The 19,869-nt window shown below is 42.1% G+C and overlaps 1 protein-coding gene across 3 annotated transcripts in view; it reads right to left on the bottom strand.

Moving 5' to 3' along the window:
- Positions 1-14,407: 14,407 nt before the first annotated feature.
- Positions 14,408-19,869, bottom strand: part of LOC147610097 (mitochondrial phosphate carrier protein 1, mitochondrial-like) — a 46,714-nt gene continuing 41,252 nt past the window's right edge. For all 3 annotated transcript variants that reach the window (XM_086786841.1, XM_086786840.1, XM_086786842.1), the window contains exons 5-7: positions 15,413-15,627; positions 14,910-15,034; positions 14,408-14,805 (exon numbers count right to left, since the gene is read on the bottom strand). In XM_086786841.1, coding sequence (XP_086642967.1) covers positions 14,697-14,805; positions 14,910-15,034; positions 15,413-15,627 — 449 coding nt within the window. In that variant the 3' untranslated portion in view covers positions 14,408-14,696. The remainder of the gene's footprint in view (positions 14,806-14,909; positions 15,035-15,412; positions 15,628-19,869) is intronic.

The following is a 19,869-nucleotide window of genomic DNA, read 5'->3' as shown; positions in this document are numbered from 1 at the left end:
TTAGCCACCATCAAGCTTGAGTGAGCTCCACACATTTGGTCCTCACATTTCACCTCTCACACAACATTCTTCACTTCACAAATATTTATCCATAAAATCTCTATCATTAAAAGCTTCCAAGATCTCCCTTGTGCACTCAAAATTCTAGAAATTTCTTAAATCTCTATCCTTCACACTAAATCTCTATCGTTAGGCTTCCAAGATATCTCTCTTGTGCACTCAACTTCAAAAAAAATCCTTAAAGCTACCTTAATCAATTGCTCATTGAGCTTTAGGGTTTTTCATCACTTGCTTAGCTTCATCTTATATATGTGAGTGGCTGTGGGCATATATTTTTTGCATTTGATCAAATCTCACTCATAATACACTTGATCATCTATTAATGAAGGATCAAGCATCTCTGAATCCTTAATTATCAACCCATAAAATTCAACCTAGTGATTGTGATCAATTCTTGCTTGATTTTACACTTTAATTGGTGAATTTCAGTATCTACCAATCCTCTCATCACTTGACCCTTTGAGTTGAGTCAAAAATTTTCTTTGTGTTTGAACATACTTCCTACACTTACTTTTACCCAATTGGTACAAAGGTGTTGGAGCACTAAAAAACACATTTAGAGACAAAGAAGGACATAGAGTTAGAGAGTGAAGAAGAGTCAATAACATCAATTACTCCAAAGTAGAAGAAGAAGAGGAGGCAATAACACCAATCACTTCTCATAAGTAATAGAACATAAGAAGAATCATACTTGAGACATGAATATACCATGGTTAAATACTCTCTCTCTCTATGGTTATGTGATTGTGTTCAACATCATTGAGTTGATAGCTATTAAACCCATGTTATGCTCCCCTAACTGTGTTACACGCATCTAGTAGCGAATAGTAACACATCAATATGTACTTGAAAAATTGGATCTCTTTCGAGGGATCTCAAGATGGGTGCATTGTATGCCTATTGGCATTTGTATATCCATTTAAAGATAATTAGCTTGTACAAGGGTCTAGAATATCTAGCTATAAAAAGACATGTCCCATAAATCTATGCACCTCCTTGTAGTTAATGGTGGGTGTGGCGGTAATTCCAAGATCATAGGATCTTGTTCTCATCTATGGAAATGCCACTCTTGAAGACATTATGTCCAAAGGATGGCACCATCTTTCACCCAAAATTGGCATTTGAGTGGGTTCAATGAGATGTGGTAGAGTCTAAATCTTGCAAAGAGTAGTCTATGTGATGAGCAAGATGCTCCTTCCACCTTGAATGCACACAAAGGTCTCATCAATGAATATCTCTAAGATCTTTCACGAGAGATCCTTGAAGGTTGAACACATCAAGCATTGAAGGTGGGAAATTGTTCAACCCGAATAGGATAACATGATGTGCATTAGTTTCCACTCCATAGAAAATGTTAACTTGTATTGATCAGTTGGATTGATCGGCACTTGGTTGTACCCTGAGAAGTCATCAAGAAGTTATAGATTTTTTACGTTGGTGACATGCTGTCAGTGTAGGGTAAGGGATAGTGATTGGGATAGTGATCGCGAACTGTGGTGACATTAACCTTTTTGAAGTTTAGCGCACACTCTAAGCTCTATGCTCTTATTGGGAACAATATCATTAGCACAATAACCACTCAATATGCTCAATCCCATACATAAATCCCTGCATCAATGAGCTTATCTAGTTCTTATTTGACCATTTATCTATACTTGGGATTCATGTATTTTAATGGTTTTGTGCTTTCACAGTGAGAGGAATGGTGTGTTTCACCACTTTAATGCTCTTCATGTCAATGTATTTCTAGGCAAAAACCTGTTTGAGCAAGGCTATCGATTCTCCTTCTTGCTCCAAGGGTGAGGCCTTTGGCAATGAATATTGTCTTAGATTCTTCACGATTTACTTCCTTGAGCTCAGTGGCATGGTAATAAGAGACATGAGGCTCTATGTCCGAGATTCATTGAGCCTTCTCATCATTGTCATAAGAGACATAATGCTCTCCCTCCAAGATTCATTGAGGCTTCTTGTCATGCACTTCCCACCATGTACCACTCTGTCCCCGATGTTGTAGGACTTAAAGTACTTAGTGCATCACACCTTCCACTTGATGATCGATAAGCTCTACTTGGTGCAGGGTCCTAGAACACTTCTCCTATTCCTGGTTTTTTAACTCTATAGGTAGGGCTATCAAGTATTGTTGTACTGGTGCAGTTCTTGAAGGGATGGGTTGAGATGGTAATACAGAGGTGGGTTAAGGTGCATTTCTTGGAGGGATAGGTTGAGGTGGGTATGGTAGCAATTGGTGGTCTATACATACCAAGGAGTTCTAAGTCTCCCTTGCTTAGTCTACATTTAAAAGATGGGAAACTGACTTCATGGATCCCATTGCTTATCCTAGCAAATGTTGCTATATCCTTGTCATCTCTCTATTAATTATGCAACCAAGTGGACACCACCCTCCTAACCAATTACCATGTATTCCACCCGCCGCTGATGCTTTTCCATCTTACCCATGCGTGAACAAGCACTTGTCTTTTAATAAAAGAACGCTAGAACATATAAAGCAGCCTTACCATGTGCTTAATGTCAAATAGAGAAAGTCTACGGACTTAGTGTACATAGTTGCTTAAGACTAGTAATAGAGACGAGACCATTTTTAAGTTTGGCCCACCTAGTGTGAAAACTAATCACTTGTATATAAGTTATTTTTTACAATAAGCAATGGAAAATCATCATGTTACTTGCTTGTATACTTTTGAATCTTATTTGATGTGGATGCGTACTAGATACATTTGATTGTGTAGGTTTTCTTCTTACAATGGCTGTTTCAACTTCTTGCACCTTTGTGAGAAAGAACCATTGCAAAGAACCATCTCTTCTTGCCTCCATCTAGGCATTGAGAGATCTTCCTTCACCCCTTTGGAAAGCAGCATTCTAGTGTGACAACGGAGTGAGGATGGAACGGATGAGCTAGCACACCCACAATGGAAAGTTACATTGCGGCTCTAAGGCAAAACCTAATGGCACATGCTTCACAAGCTTAAGATAAGCTCTTGACTCCAACATATTTGGCACTGCTACCATGGACTAGTCTAGGGCATATTTGCGTTTTTCGGTCCATTCCAAGCTATTGGGATCACCCAATATTGCCCAATGTTGATTAGGTCACACCTTGAAAAATATACAATTGTGGAGCATTGGACATGTTTGTTTGTTGATTTTGTTTTTGTTTTGAAGTTTATTTTACATTAAGACATTCTCTATTATCAACTTTTAGTAAGACAAAACCTTAGTTTTTTGATGATTTACATGAAATTGAAGCCTAAGAAGCTTAGATTTCATTGCTTTGATCCAAGGATTAGCTTAGCAATTGTTATTAGAAGTGAAATCCACTCCGAAAACATGAGCATTGCGCTACATCAGCTTGAATTAGAATGAAATTATCATTTTTTGTTCATGCATTTTATATTTTTCCATAAATTGTTCATGCATTGTTAAATTGGTAGAGTAGAAACATGCAAAATCATCTAAAAACAATAAAAAAGTACTTAATTAATTGCATCACAACCATTAATTAAGATTAGAAACATTTTTCATACCATATCAAGTCTACAAAAATCACAAAACCACCAAAAACCAAAACCAAAAGACAACTTTGAGATGGAGACGTGATTCCACATTCCCACACAAAAGACGTGAATCTCGACACGTCAGCCTACAGACATGAGCCGTGATCTTGGACACGTAAACCTATAGACGTGAGCCTAGAGGTAAGTATACCTAATATACTATGGATTAATTATTACAATCACAAAGACCCGTATGAACGCGCCTACCCATGCCCTTTGGAAGATTTTCTTATTATACAATCTGTACCAACTATAATTTTCAAGGAAAATTCATGTCCTTTGTAATTATTAAAAAATTAAGTACACTTATTATCAACTAAAATTAAATTCATGTCCTTTGGAATTATGATAAATTAAGTGCATTTATACCAGCTACAATTTTCATAAAAAATTCATGTGTTTCATAATTATTAAAAAATTAAGTACACTTATTACCCGATAATAAGTATATACAATAAGTGCACACTAATCCTATAGGCCGAGTTCCTAGAATTTCATGTCCCGATTAGGCTTATTTCATACCACGAAAGTACATGAGCCATGTTCATCCAAAAAAAAATGTAAGCTTGCATACGTAAACCTCCATACGTGAAAAAAGAGACATGAGGCCAGACATGTGAACCTATAGATGTGAGCTATGAGACATGAACCTATAGACGTGAGTCTAGAGGCGTAAACCTGGATACATGAGCCTAGAGATATGAATCTACAAATGTGAGTCTTTAGACATGAGCTTTGAGACATGAGTCTAGAGATGTGAACCTAGACACATTGAAAAGATAAGAGAAGGAGAGAGAGCTTGAGCTCTTGCAAGCACACGCACACTCTCACAACAATGGATAACACACACACACACAAAGATGGAAGGCTAAAATATTCTTCTTCTTGCTCCCAAAAGAAGGCTACAAAAGATAAGGGAAAACCCAACATAAGTACTAGAGTACTATGTACAAGCGATCCATAATGTGAACACGCTAAATAGGTAAGCTTGCGAGATAAGTATTCCATAACTTAGCAAGACTACATAGGTATAGTCTAGCTGTGGATTTACTAGCGATCCTTTATGTCAGCTACCAACCACGCCAGTCAGTGGTGTAATTGTGAAACGGTCACCTAGATGCATCATGAGTGTCAGCTGGTGTTGAGCTTGATATCTCAATAATTTTCCTCAAGCTCAACTCCATCTCCAAGACTTCAAGCATAGTACGGAATCTATGAAGATTCTCTGCTCCTAAGGCGTTGGTGAAAATGTCAATCACTTGCTCCTCTGTGCTAACATACATGAGATCAGCATCTCTTGCCAAGACCTTCTCTTTGGTGAAGTGATAATGGACTTCTATATGTTTAGTCTGTTGGGTTCCTGGCCAACTCTATGCTACTAAGGTGGTCACAATAGGTGATAATCTACCTATCCACATGCAACCCCAAATCTCCAAGTAGCTTACGTAACTAAGCTACCTCATACGTTACCACTTGTACTATGCCTCTATACTCGACAAGGCAACCGTTGGTGGCTGCTTCTTGCTGCTCCATGTAATAGCACACTCTCAAAGGAAAACATAAACTTGCTAGTAGATCTTCTGTCTAATATGGTACCAGCCCAATGTGCATTAATATATTCGTACACCTGCACTATATACTAGCCTCATAAAAGAGACCATAATCCACTGTGGACCTCATGTAGCGTAGTGTTCGCCTCACACTATGTAAATGTGGCTTCCGAAGAGCCTACATAAACTAGCTCTCTCCAACCCAACTGTGTAGTTCATGTCTGGCGGCCTAATGATCGTCATGTAGATTAAGCTGCCCACTATCTTCCTGTACACAGGGGAATTCTCCAAAATCTCACCTGCATTTACACTCAACTTGTCGTTCTGATTCAATGGTACAAAAATGGGCTTACAGCCAGCCATACCATATTTGGACAACATGTCCAATGCATACTATCTCTGTGAGACAGCCATATGCCCTCAGCGTCTTGATGACCTCAATGCCAAGAAAGTATCTCAGCTCACCCAAATCCTTCATGTCAAACTTCTCTTTGAGGAGACCCCTTGCATTCTCAACTTCCTCTTCATTGTCACTCTCAGTAATCTAAGTCATCCACATAGATGGTGATCCCTGTATCACTCTTTTGCACATAGAGTGAATAATCAGCATCTACCATATGAAAGCCAATGGTGATAAGACACCATGTAATCATATCATGCCATGCTCTTAATGTCTACTTTAAGCCATACAAGGCTTTATGTAGCCTTCATACATAATCAAGGTGACTCAAATCGTCATAACCAAGTGACTGTTCCAAGTATACCTCTTCTTGTAACACCATGCAAGAACGCATTCTTTACATCCATCTTATGTAAAACTCAACCTTTTGACACAGCCATTGCAACGTCTCTCACGATTGCCATCTTGGCAACGGGGTTAAATGTCTGCTCATAATCAATGCCATAGATCTGAGCATAACCTTTGGCGAACCAATCTCGCCTTGTACCTGCTGATACTTCCATCTGAGTTGTGCTTCATTTTATAGAACCACTTACATTCAATAACCTTTTTACCCTCAGACAAAGGTACCAATTCCTATATACTATTTGCATCCAATGCAACCATTTCTTCATCCATGACTTTCTCTCAATATACATACCCAACAGCATCCTCAAAACATGTGGGTTCAACCTCTTACTACACAACCTTTGCCATGCATGCATAATGGTGAGCTACATAACCATCATACATCAATCTTTAAAGAGGGTTTTTACCCTTTTCGACCTATTGGTCTTGGATCTGTCCTTGGTGTCCTTGTTGTGACTACCTTAGCCTTCCTTGCACCACGTATCCTGATAGTAACTAAAATCCCAAACTCCCCATCAAGGCTCTTCTCTAAGCCACTAGACTCTTCATCAACATATGAATGCCCTGCTAAAATGTCAGGCATACCTAGAGACTCATCAACCTTATCTTTACCTTTATGTGATGCACTTGATAAACCTGTAAGACTAGTATTCTAATGGAGCCTGCCACTCCATGTTATATCAATAGACCCACAGTTGGAGGACTCTCTTGGTCCAATCAATGACAATGATTGCTAAGCTGTATTCTATGCAACCATGTGCTCCTGTGCATCAACCCCAATCGAGTCTTTTAAAACATCATACCAACTACTCATCTCATCAAAGACAACATCCTTGGCCACCCTCATCTCACGTGTGATAGGGTTGTAATATATATATCACATTGCTCAAAGAAGTAACAAATGAACACACATTTTATAGCCTTTGGATCCAACTTACTACATAGCTCATCAAGAATGTGTACATTGCAATGCATCCAAACACTTTCAAGTGTGACAAATCTAGTTTTCTGCCAATATACTTCTCCTCTGGAGTCACACCATGCACTGCCACTGCGGGGTCTTGTTCATAATATAAACTATAGTCGTAACTGCTTCGACCCAAAATTATGAGACAAGCTCTTCTCAACCATCAATGCACAAGAAACATTTGTAATGTGCCTATTCTTCTTCTTAGTAACACCATTTTGCTGGAGAGTGTACCTGTATATGTGAATCACCTCTGAATTTCATGCTTTTTCAAGTACTCACTGAATTCATTGGAGAAGTAATCTCCCCCTCCATCTAACCTTAGGCACTTAACCTGCAAACATGTTTGATTTTCAACCAACATTATAAAATTCTGAAAGTAAGTAAACACTTAACTTTTCTCTTTCATGAAATATATCCACACCTTCCTTGTGTGGTCATCAATGAAAGATATGTAAAAACGGCATCCTCCCATTGATGCCGCCTTTCTTGGCCCCTATACTATATATCTAAGTGCACCACATTAAGTGCTCTCTTACTCACGTTCTTATCATGTGGAAATGCATTCTTTGTTTGCTTTCCAAACTAATATGCTTCACATACTTTATGCATTCCATCCACCTTAAACTTTGGTAAGCTTGTAATAATTTATGAATTCTGCATATACTTCAATCACTGCTCATTCACATTACCAATACATTTGTGTCAGATAGCTATATCGACCACAAAACATGTACCTTGTGTAAACATAACTTTCACCTTAGACATGCTTACTTCCAAAGTAAACATTATGCCCACTCTTTCCCTTTATAACCAAACGACATTTGTTTTTGAAGTCATTAACATAGCAACCCTCACGGTTAAAGGGTACCTATAAACCCTGCTCAATTATCTGCCCAATAGACCTGGTTTGCCACAGTAAAAGCAATCCTTTAAACTTGATCCTGATTGCTATCTTTGTCGATTGCCTCGACCTCTCTAGATCCCCTTGCCTTGAGATTGGCTACTTCCACCTATGTGTGTTTATTACTATTGCGAATCATTGGACTGTTGATGTCCATAATTCTAGTTTCCAAAATGGCCATCACCTTGGCCTCCCTACCTCTACCTAAATTTAAGTAAAAGGCCAGTTCTGAAATGTTCTTGCTTTGGGACGAAGAGTCTTCATCCAAAGACTTCTCCTCTATGATTGACATAAACACCAAATTTCGAAAGTTCGAAACATTCTCTCTTACAGCAATAGAGGCCTTGAATGGCTTGTATTATTTGCCAAGCTCGTTCACACAAACACTCACTAAGTCATCGTCTCCACTAAGACATTAATAGATCTAAAGGATTTAACAATTCCCTTGATCTTTAATGCATACTCATTGATAGACGTGTTCTTCTTTTTCATTGTATGCAGTTCCTTTTTAGCTACAACTTCCTTGCCTTTGTGTTTGTCTAGAACATCTTCACCAAGTTTTTCCATGCAAGTACTAGAGTGTTAGCATCTTGTATATGCCCTATCATAGTATTTATTACACTGACTGAAAGCCAATACATGACTTTCCCTGCACCTTGGTTTCAATCTTTGAACGCCTTTATCTCTACTAGAATTGCATTCTACTCAAGCAATTCCTAAGGCTCCTCATTGTCTACTTCAACATAGTCCCAAAATCCTTTTCCCATTAGGAAATTGGTCGTTTTGAACGTCCACCAATGGAAATTGTTCTTGTCAAACTTCTCTCTGACAATTTGGTTAATGTTGTCAAACATCTTTGCTTACAACAAAAAATCTACAAACATACAATTTCTATATGCAACATGCAACACAGAAATGAGGGATGTAGCTCCTGTAGAGCGATACTTCTACACAACATATATGCCACAATACACGTGACCAGAGTACATGTACATACATCCACAATCAACAATACATATGCAATCTCTATCTGGACACTCAAAATGCATTGCTGCACTGCAATAACCAAAGTTTGGACAAAAACGATTCCAATCCAAAACTTACCAAAAGTGCTTGAAAACACCTTGCACAGTGATCGAACGGAGGCTGAAATGTGCCCGAAACATGAAACTAGCCACGAAACTGTAGTACACCACATGCACCTCCATGTCTCTGAAGACAGCTTCTTAATTGGAGATATGTAGCTCCTAGAGCTACCCAGGGAATGTTGTACCTAAACAATAAGGGCAAGAGATGCAGATGCTCTTATCCATATATCGCTTTCTTACCTTTGTAGCTTCCTTGGCTTGTTGCTCAGCTCCTTAGCTTGAACCAAGCTCTAATTCCATGAAAAGATTAGGGGAGGAGAGAGAGCTTGAACTCTTACAAGCACACACACTCTCACAACAATGGATAACACACAAAAAGATGAAAGGCTAAAATGTTCTTCTTCTTGCTCCCAAAAGAAGGCTACAAAAGAAAAGCAAAAACCTAACAAAAGTACTAGATTGCCATATACAAGCAGTCCACAATGTGAACACACTAAATAGGTGAGCTAGCAAGATAAGTATGCCATAGGACTAAGTAGGTGTAGTCCAACTGTGGAATCACTGGTGAAGATCCCTCATGTCAGCTACCAAACAACACGTCAATGGTGTGTAATTGTGAAACGGTCATGCGTCATGAGTGTCAGCTCGTGTTGATCTTAACATCTCAACACAGTGAGCCTAGCAACAGTAATAAACCAGAAAAAAAAAACTTGTTTGAAACCATTCTCAGACCTAATCTAGAAGCACCCAAGAGCTTTTGATGCAAACTTGATCTGGACTAATTGATTGCTACGAAAATATAATCAACTGCAAGGCATCAAACCACACCTCCCCAAACCCACCAAGCCTTCTAGCAAATGACCAATAGTCAATAGAGTGCTCTACTCTTAAGGTTAAAAAGGCTAGACTCCTTCGGATCCACCTCAAGCAAGGAGATTTGGAAAGAAATGAGCCAACGAGACACATGTTGAGATCTAGAGCTCAACTAGTACTACGGCAGACATTGATGACCTGCTTAGGTGATAGCTTCCGCACTTACACCTCTAGCATGATTGGTGAGATTATGGTTGATATGGATGACAAGCTTTGTAATGTACTTTTCCTTTATGTATGTACTCTTATCTATGGTTGTAGAGAAAAGAAGAAGCTAGAAGAAAATTCAGCCATCCATCTCTCGTGTCTTACACTCTCTTTTGTGTGTGTGTGTGTGTGTGTGTGTGTGTTTGTTTACTTACAAGGAACTCAAGCTCTCTCTCTCCCCCACATTCTCTTTAATACATGTGTGAGTGGAGGAACAGTGGAACACCTAGAAAAATAGAAGCCGTCATAGTCCTTGGAACACCTAGAAAAATAGTAACACTTAGAAAAATAGGAGCCGTCACGGTCCTGTGAACTCCAAATCACCAACTCACTCTTTAAATAGATGTCAGATACCACAATGTTTCAAACATTTAGTATCGATCCTGAGCTGGATTTATATACATATATACCTAGATGAATCCAAAAACATGCCCAAATTCACTGTATAAGAAAGTGCAATTTATAACCTCATGGTAGTCATCCACAAGTCAATAAACCATCAACTCCATCATGCATAGTATGGACTAGATACTATGACATCCCACTAACGTCATCAGTGCCCAATAGTGGGTGTAGAACTTGGTATCAATATATGCCCCACGCACACACAGAGCATACATTCATACAAAGGTCTGTGTACTGAGTTTCTCGCAGAGCTCCGGAGATACAGGGCAGACTCAGCCATAATGAAGCCTAGCACCAAGGATCATAACACATAGAAGAATTATTACAACAAAAAGGTAGTTGATAGGATATATGCACCACTGGATTTATCCCAAGCTGACCAAGACCAACATAGCCCAACAATAGTAGTTTTACAGCAAAGGGGACAAATCTCTTTTGTCGTACCACCAAGAACAAGTGTTCCACTATACATCCAATAGTGCACACAACACAAGCAAGAGTCTCACTCTCCATAGGAGCCCGTTATAGAAACACCTTTACCCACGGAAACCAATTCTAGTTCTCCATTTGAAGGAGAAACAAAACCTGGGGAAGGATGAAGAGCCAATGTCCGAGACTACCTCATCATAAAGGGATCCACGTGAGGATTCATAGAACGTGTCCTTAGTCGCAGTGAGCCTACATAATCAAAGCCAAGCTGACAGAGGACAAGTGCCATTGGAAATCGCACAACCCAACCCATTGGGCAAGAGATCCCGTACCGTGAAACATTGGGTCTCACACAACCACCTTCTTACACAAGCTCCACTGCCCACATATCAAAACCCTTTACCATGAGGTATGTATAGATTGCCCCAACAATTGCCATACCCACCTCTAGTACTACCACCCCAACCAGTTTCTCCAAGAACCGCACCAGTACAATAGTACTCCGTGACCCTAGCCGCAAAAACGGAAAACACAAACAAGAGAGGTATATAAGTCTTATGACCAACAAGACCTATCTAAGCAGTAAGAATACGATCCCTGTGGATGTCCTAAACAAGCTTCACCCATAGACTACACCTCTCTATGTTTCTGATGCAAAGGCCCACATCTCATACGGAGGCACATGCTATAAGTGCGGATTCGACCATGCCTACAAGGATTGTCCCAACACACTGACAATCGCCCCCTGTTTATAGAAACGTCTACTAACACTTGAACAAGCCTTAACTTATTAGCATGCAAGGAGAACTCATTCACACAATCCACATTAACGCACCCCCCTCAATGCAATCACAAGGCTCGAAGCCAAGATGAGAGCAATAGCCAAAGAAACATCCAAGGCTACTAAAAAGTAGAAATCCCATGCTTCAAATTCAAAGCAAGCAACTAAAGAGCCAAACACGCAAGCCACAAAAACTGCAGCAGCCCCTAAACCCGCATGAAGCCAAGACGAGAGCAATAGCCAAAGAAACATCCAAGCAAGCAACTAAAGAGCCAAATTCAAAGCAAGCAACTAAAGAGCCAAACACGCAAGCCACAAAAACTGCAGCAGCCCCTAAACCCGCATGAAGCCAAGACGAGAGCAATAGCCAAAGAAACATCCAAGGCTACTAAAAAGTAGAAATCCCATGCTTCGAATTCAAAGCAAGCAACTAAAGAGCCATAGACACAAGCCACAAAAGCTGCAGCAGCCCCTAAACCCGCATATGCACCTGCACACACCTTGTGCCTGCACATTCACTTGCACATTTTCATACCACATCTACACGCACATGTGCGTGTACCAAAATTTGCACCTACCTTTTAGTATGCATGTGCACCCACCCCTTCACGTTCACACTTGCACGTGCACCCCACCTTCACATTTCCACACGCATGCGCACACCTGCTCGTGCACCCCGTACACTTGTAACCGCTCGCATGTGCATCTACAATCACACGCATGTGCGCACACATTTCCACATTTTCACATGCACCTCACACGTGATAACGCACATGTACACGCATTTTCACACGCACATACACCTCGCAAAACACGCAAGCCACAAAAACTGCAGCAGCCCCTAAACCCGCATGAAGCCAAGACGAGAGCAATAGCCAAAGAAACATCCAAGGCTACTAAAAAGTAGAAATCCCATGCTTCAAATTCAAAGCAAGCAACTAAAGAGCCAAGCCACAAAAGCAGCAGCAGCCGCTAAACCCGCATATGCACCTGCACACACCTTGTGCCTGCACATTTTCATACCACATCTACACGCACGTGTGCGTGTACCAAAATTTGCACCCACCTTTTAGTATGCATGTGCACCCACCCCTTCACGTTCACACTTGCACATGCACCCCACCTTCACATTTCCACACGCATGCGCACACCTGCTCGTGCACCCCATACACTTGTAACCGCTCGCATGTGCATCTACAATCACACGCATGTGCACACATTTCCACATTTTCATATGCACCTCACACGTGATAACGCACATGTACGCGCATTTTCACACACACATACACCTCGCACGTCGCACGTACACATGCACGCACATGCCCCTCGCACTCGCATATACGCGTGTGCACGCACATTACATGTGCACACACTCCGACCACATGCCTGTGGCCCCTGTGCACACAACGCCCCCTCTTTCAAAAATACCAACACCTGCCCGCCCCCCCCCCCCCCCCCCCCCCCCGGCGGCCCCCTTTGGTTCCCCTCTCTTAAGTATTATTATTTTATTTTATTTTATTTAGTAGAAGCATACTCCGGCTCCCCTGTACCCCCCCTTGCCCCCTGCGTTTTCCCTGCTGGTCACTGTCACCTGCCTGGAGAGAGAAGCCCAAGATCGCTGTCGCCTGCGTGGAGAGAGAGAGAAGACCAAGATCACTGTCACCTGCATGGAGAAGCACGAGATCGCTGTCGCCTGCGTGGAGAGAGAGAGAAGACCAAGATCACTGTCACCTGCATGGAGAAGCACGAGATCGCTGTCGCCTGCGTGGAGAGAGAGCACACTCTCAGTGCTGCCCTGCGTGCAGAGAGAGAGGCTTCCATGCAGCACCCAGAGAAAGAAACGGGCCTCGCCTATTGCAGGTCGGGCGAGCGAGATGAGAGAGGCCTCCACACCTGTAGCCCCTGGACGCCGGCAAGAAGCAAAGAGAGGCGCCTCTGCCCAGCATCCAGAGCAAGAAGAGGAGGGAGAGAGAGACTTGAACATTTGGCTGCCACCAGACATGAACATTTGTGGGTGTTGCCTGCAGTGCAGATCAGGCAAGTGAGCTTCCACGCTTGTTGCCCAGCACCCTGAGAGAGAAGAGGCCAGCCCTTGGCCGCCAACAAGAAGAGAGGGGTTTCCACGCCTGTCACCCAACATCCAGAGCAAGAAGAGAAGAGGGAGGAGAGAGACTTGAACATTTGGCCGCGCGAAGACTTGAACGTTTGGACGTCGCCTGCCACAGATTGGGCGAGTGAGAAGAGAGGGGCTTCCACGCTTGTCGCCCAGCACCCAGAGAGAACGGACCTCTCTGCTGCAGATCGGGCGAGTGAGAAGAGAGGGGCCTCCATGCGTGTCGCCCTTGGCCGGCCACAGGAAGGAGTGAGAAGAGAGGGGCCTCCACGCCTGTCACCCTTGGCTGCCAGCAAGGAGTGAGAAGAGAGGGGCTTCCATGAGAGACTTGAACGCTTGGCCACCAGCAAGAAGTGAGAAGAGAAAGGCTTCCCTGCTTTTTGCCCAGTGCGCAGGGTGCACCCAGCACAAGAAGAGAAGGGAGAAAGACTTCCCCACCTGTTGCCTAGTGTGCATGGTGTAGCCAGAGAGAAAAAAGATTGGCGCTCGGCCACCCGCAAGAGGGAAAGGACCAAAAATTTATGTTTTCCACCACTCGGTCCAATGCCAGTCATTGTGTTCATTCTTCGTTTGGTTATACTGCACTCGAATCGGGGTAGTAGTAGGTAGCATGGTCAAGGGTGTAAGCAAGCAAAATAGCACGGCTTCTTTCTCACCTTCTAACGTATAGATTGTGCAAAGAGAAGGCATATACAGTTTTCTTGAAGATCGTTGTTTCATTGAACAGAACTTGATTTAGCTAAAACATAATACTGCCCAGATGAGCTGTGTTCCTAGGACCATGTAAGCCGTGTTCCCTTCTGCCCCCAAACAGCTCAACAGAGCTCATCATGTAAGCACGAGCAATGAACCCATAAGGTCCCAATATTAACAGCCTCCTGAGCCACTGAATAAGCAGACATTGGTATAAAAGTTGCTTCACATTCCAAAAAAAAATGATCATGTAATAGCAGTCTCCACAGCACTAGATGTGTCTCCGTCTCCAACACGTCCAATGCCAACCTTCACAGCACTGGACATGTGATGTTCCACACCACCACTTGTAGGCCTGTATTCAAAATTAAAAGACAACAGCTAGAACATTTAGGCCACAAAAATACGAAACACGAAGACGATTGAATTTTCGTCTATTATTCCACACAATGCACTTACAAGCCAATGAGAACCTTGATTGAATCGTATGCAAACCACTGCATTGTCACCAGTGGACCCACCAACATGATACGTACAGGTAAGCTTCTGGTGAAAAGTCCAGGGAAACCAATGCTCCTTATAGCCTGTTAAAAGACCAGCAAATAGAGTATCGCTGCATGGACTAAGGCAGCACCTTTTTCGCTTCACACTTGCATTAAACGGATACTACCAGAAAAAAAATCACGACCAAAGAACAAGAATGTACAAACAACCCTTTTGTAATCTTGGAAATTTTGTGTTCTAAAACTGTAAACAATTTTAAACAATTTTAGCCTTTCACCAGTAACAGCAGATCAATGCATGTGCAAAGAAGTAAACTGAGGAGAACTTCTAGATTTCCTGAACTTTTGCAAGCAACACAACAGAAATGCTTGCCCAGAGAGTGCATGTGGCAATAAATCATTTCAACAATATACAAATACCAGAAAAAACCTTACACAAAAGAAAAGTTGAGTTTAAACCTGAAATAATGACTGGGCCCTATTGTTGTAAAGAGATGTCACAACATTGTCTGCAGGATTTGAAACTACACTGCCAATTGTACCAGCCATATAGCCAGCAATACAAGTAACACCTAATTGCAGTCCCTTGGAGCAATCAGTCTTTTGCCTTTGAAGAATACGTTGATAAACAAAGTCTACTGTGTGCTCAAAGGAGGAAAACATGATCATGCTGACTGCAAAAAACAATTCAAGTAAGAACAAAAAGCTTGTCCGAGCAATAATAGCATAACAATGGCATTGCTGGCATGCAAGCATCTAAAGAGTCTAATACATCAAGATTCAAGCTACAGAAAGCCTTTGTCATGCTTATATGGCATGTCATATAATTTGTTTTCAATACAAGAGGAAAGAAAAAGCATATGCAATGTAGCAGTCCCTACCTGCAGCTTTATCTTGTCAAAGCTCTGATGAAAAAACCTGAACATGTTACTCCTGTTCAGAAACCTGGCCTTTATTCGAAACAGACATTGAAAAAAGGCCTTGCAGCCTAACCCCTTCAGACAAAGTACGGTCAAGAAGGAGCTCCTGCTAGCAGCAAGCAGCATCCCCACCCCCCCTCCCAGTCCAGCCGTTGTGCACTCCTCCCTGCTACCACCCTGCCCTCCCTCTGCCTGCACACTTCCGTCTCCTGTGCCCTCTCCTGCCTCCTGGGACCCAGATGCCTGCTGCCCGTGTCCTGTTCGCATCCCCCGCCCCTTCCCTCCCTTTGCCGCCATCTGCCCCCACTTTGTCTTCCCACTTGCAGGGTCCCTCCCCCCTTCCACCAAATCTTCCCCCCCTTTTTCTGTTAGCCGGTTTCTTCCCCCGTCTTTTGTCTTCCGGCCACCTGTTTCTCCTTCCATTCTGGACTGCTCCTTGTTTAACTTTAGGCTCTTCTTTCGGAAGTTGGTCAGCAGCTTCTGGTCTGTCCCTTACTGGATGACACCATGGCAGCCGCTCCATACAGCCCAACCAAGGCCGCCGTACACTATCTTCTCTCAGCACCCGACCTCTTCCTCCTCCAGTTCAGTGGACTCTTTAGAAGCCACGACCTTAGTCTGCAAGTTCATCCACAGCAGACAAGCCCAAGATCACATCCGAGATCTCCTATAAGCCACCCTCGTCGGTGAGAAGGGGCGCTTCATCGACATCCAGTTCCTCGGAAAGTAGCTGATGTGGCAACAGAGATACATGCATGCTCAGCCTTTGAGGGCAAAGGAATGAAAGTTACCTCTGTGATCAAAAACACACGGTTATCTGGACCATGAGAACTATTTGATTGTTCTGCTACAAGGAGGTGATGTATTACTTGGTGTGCCATAGCATGCACGCCTCGACCCTCACAAGGGGTCTAAAAAGAAGAAAACCACTTTTATGCAGTGTCCCTCTTTGTTTGCCAAATTTTGTAGAATCCATCACCATAAATCCATTTGGATTCCTTTTCACGGTTGCTTGAGCACCTCTATACATATCCTTGAACCACTTCACATCTAATATAAAAATTTGGAATCTCCTAAATCCAATATTTAGGATGATTTGAATCATGCCACAATAATTAAGCATTGCTCCACTTTCTTGCTCAAAGTTTACCCCATAACCCCACAATCTTGGGTATTTCTCTTTGTATCTATATGCTAACTACAAAAAAGACCATGAGCATCTAATTGAAGCTGGCACATCAGGGGATACTATCCCAGTTGTAAGCCACATCCAGATAAATAAAGCAATGAAAAAATCACTTTGTGATAATGTTGACCATGAAAATGTACCTGTGGATTCTTTTACTTAAGCTAGGTTGAAATTTCCCAAATACGTATAAGGATTGCTTTGTGAAGGCGCTTCCAGGTGAATTACCACCTGAATAGGCCTGACGATCCTCCTCCTAAGCAGCCAGCATACTGTGTTGATATAAGCCAACAAGAGAAGATTACGACCTTTTAGAGAAAGGACTAGCACGTCCAAGCTCTTCACCATATTTCTCTCCATTACTCCTTGTCCAAAAGGATGGTTCATACAAGATTTGTGGATTGTAGGGCTATTAATAAGATCACCATCAAAAATCGATTTCCCACACCAAAAATTCATGACACCTTGGACAACGTCGGAGGTTCAACAAGGTTTGGCAGCATAGATTTGAAGAATGACTATCACCAAGTTCATGCCAGTATAGAAGATAAGCATAAGACTTCTTTTCGCACATCATTTGGCTTGGTAGAATATATGGTGATGTCTTTCTGTCTTACAAATCTGCTGGTTAATATGAATAAAAACAAGACTTCCGTCTCCTTTAAGCACACAAGGAAGTCAATGATAGATAGTGATTTGAAGCCACTTGGCAACATGTGAGAAAGAGGGATCCAAGCATCAGGTCACAAGTGCAACATTGACAACCACAAAGTGGAGAGTTCATGTCACTTATGGGATTTACAGGCATTCATCAGTATTTTCATCAGCATTCATCAGTCGTATGTGAACCCCCGGAGTAGTTACATTGGTACTAGAGCTCACCTTTCCTTCAAACTGAGGAAAACAGTCCTGACCAGGGAATTCAGAAGTCTATTAGTGTGGTTTACCCAAAGGCCTACCAGTCCACTAGCCAAGAATGAACCAGATTTTGGAAGATTTCAATGGTTATTTGGGAAAAAAATTCTCGCAAGACAATTACTGGTGCAAATTATGCAAAAACCCGGTTTGAGACCCATACAACTATTTGCTCATGAGAAAGAACTAGTCATGGGAGAAAGTCTAGATTTGGATCTCAGAATATTTACCTTCAACAAGAGGACCTATTCGTACAAAAGTACAAGGAAAAAATTGGACTCCAACAAACATAAAAAGCTAAGTATATTTTGAGTTTTTCAAGTTTGTTGAATTTGTTGTGTATAAGAATTTTCAGGACTCACCCTTCGATATCTTTGCAAGGAGAAAGTGGTATGTTTTCTTGTATGTGTTTCACGAAAGCATTAAGAATTTAAAAGCCTAGTTATTATGGCCTCTATATAGTATCTCATGATGGAGATATATAGTATATTGGATCATCTAAGGATTATGAAGACTTATTTAGTCTCGTCCATTTATTTGGGGCATAATTTTGATATTGGTATTATGGGGACTTAGAAGTCTCACCACCATGGCAAGACATTGGAGTACTCTTTACTCAAAGAATATATATATAGGTACCCATGGTCTTATCTATGGCAAGTTGGCACTATACTCCCTTGGACGGGATGTATTAGATTACTTGATGCTTGTGACTCTTACGTAGGGAAACAGAGTTGTCACGTGCACCCTGCACTGGGGTACTCAGTGACACACTGGCATGATCATCACTACAAACATTTTTACAGAATAATACCTTTTTATAGGAATATCTGTCACACGCCATGCCCCCATTGTGAGCCCTCAGTCCAGGGATAGTCAGGCACGAACTACGTAGGTCAGTCTCCGAGCCATAGAGGTCAATCTGGAGTCAGTCCTCTGAACCATTCATCAGATAAAGCATGTAGAGGTCTATCCTTAACACTAGGTCTTGCATTAGAAGCATGTAACAGTTTTTAGGTCAAGGTGGTATGCTCATGGGCTAGCCAAAGGCCAGCCCATGGCTGGTGGCTCTGTCAGACGCTTGGTCAAGGGCTATTTTCAGCTGTGACCCTCTATGTCATTGGGGACCCACAAGAGCAGCCGGCCCTAGGCGCCCAGATTTGAGGGGCCACATGTGAGAAAATGCATCATTAAATGGTTATTTTGTCCTCTTTTTGCTGGTCGGCCAGGGCTACACATGTCGGTCTGTTTGGGACAGCCCTATACTCCTATATATAGATCACTATAGCCCTTGGGTCGTTCATATGAGATTTCTATAAGTTGGTGAGGCTTGTGCATAGCCAAATGCAAGATAGAGGTATCGATCCAGTGCAGCCAGCAACGTTTCTAGAAATGTAGCAAGGAGAACGTCTCCAAGTCGTCATCTACAGGCTATTTACAGCCAGACAGTCAATCTTCTACACATTCAACAATAAAGCAGATTCACCATTTGTCACGTGCACACATGTGGACATTCACATCTAATCCCACATTTGGCAACAATACTAGAGCATTTATAGGTCATATAACAGTCAGCAACATGTGGACATGCCACATCAACAGCCCGCAAACCCACATTTATAGGTCATATAACAGTCAGCAACATGTGGACATGCCACATCAACAGCCCGCAAACCCACACGTGTGAAAACATAGCATTTAATGCTGATTTATCTCAATCTTGGACAAGAAGAATGTCACGTGCACCCTACACTCGAGTACACAGTGACACACTAGCATGATCATCAGTGCAACATTTGTACACAAGTAGCACCTTTTTTATAGGAATATTTGTCGTACGCCGTGATCCCATTGGGAGCCCTCCATCCAGGGACACTCAGGCACGAGCTACGTAG

Source organism: Cibotium barometz, chromosome 50 (assembly GCF_041138505.1).
Source record: "Cibotium barometz isolate CiBa-2024 chromosome 50, ASM4113850v1, whole genome shotgun sequence".
In the NCBI taxonomy this organism is placed as follows: Eukaryota; Viridiplantae; Streptophyta; class Polypodiopsida; order Cyatheales; family Cibotiaceae; genus Cibotium; species Cibotium barometz.
The sequence above is the reverse complement of the archived record's forward strand: the minus strand, read 5'-3'. Positions and strand labels throughout refer to the sequence as shown.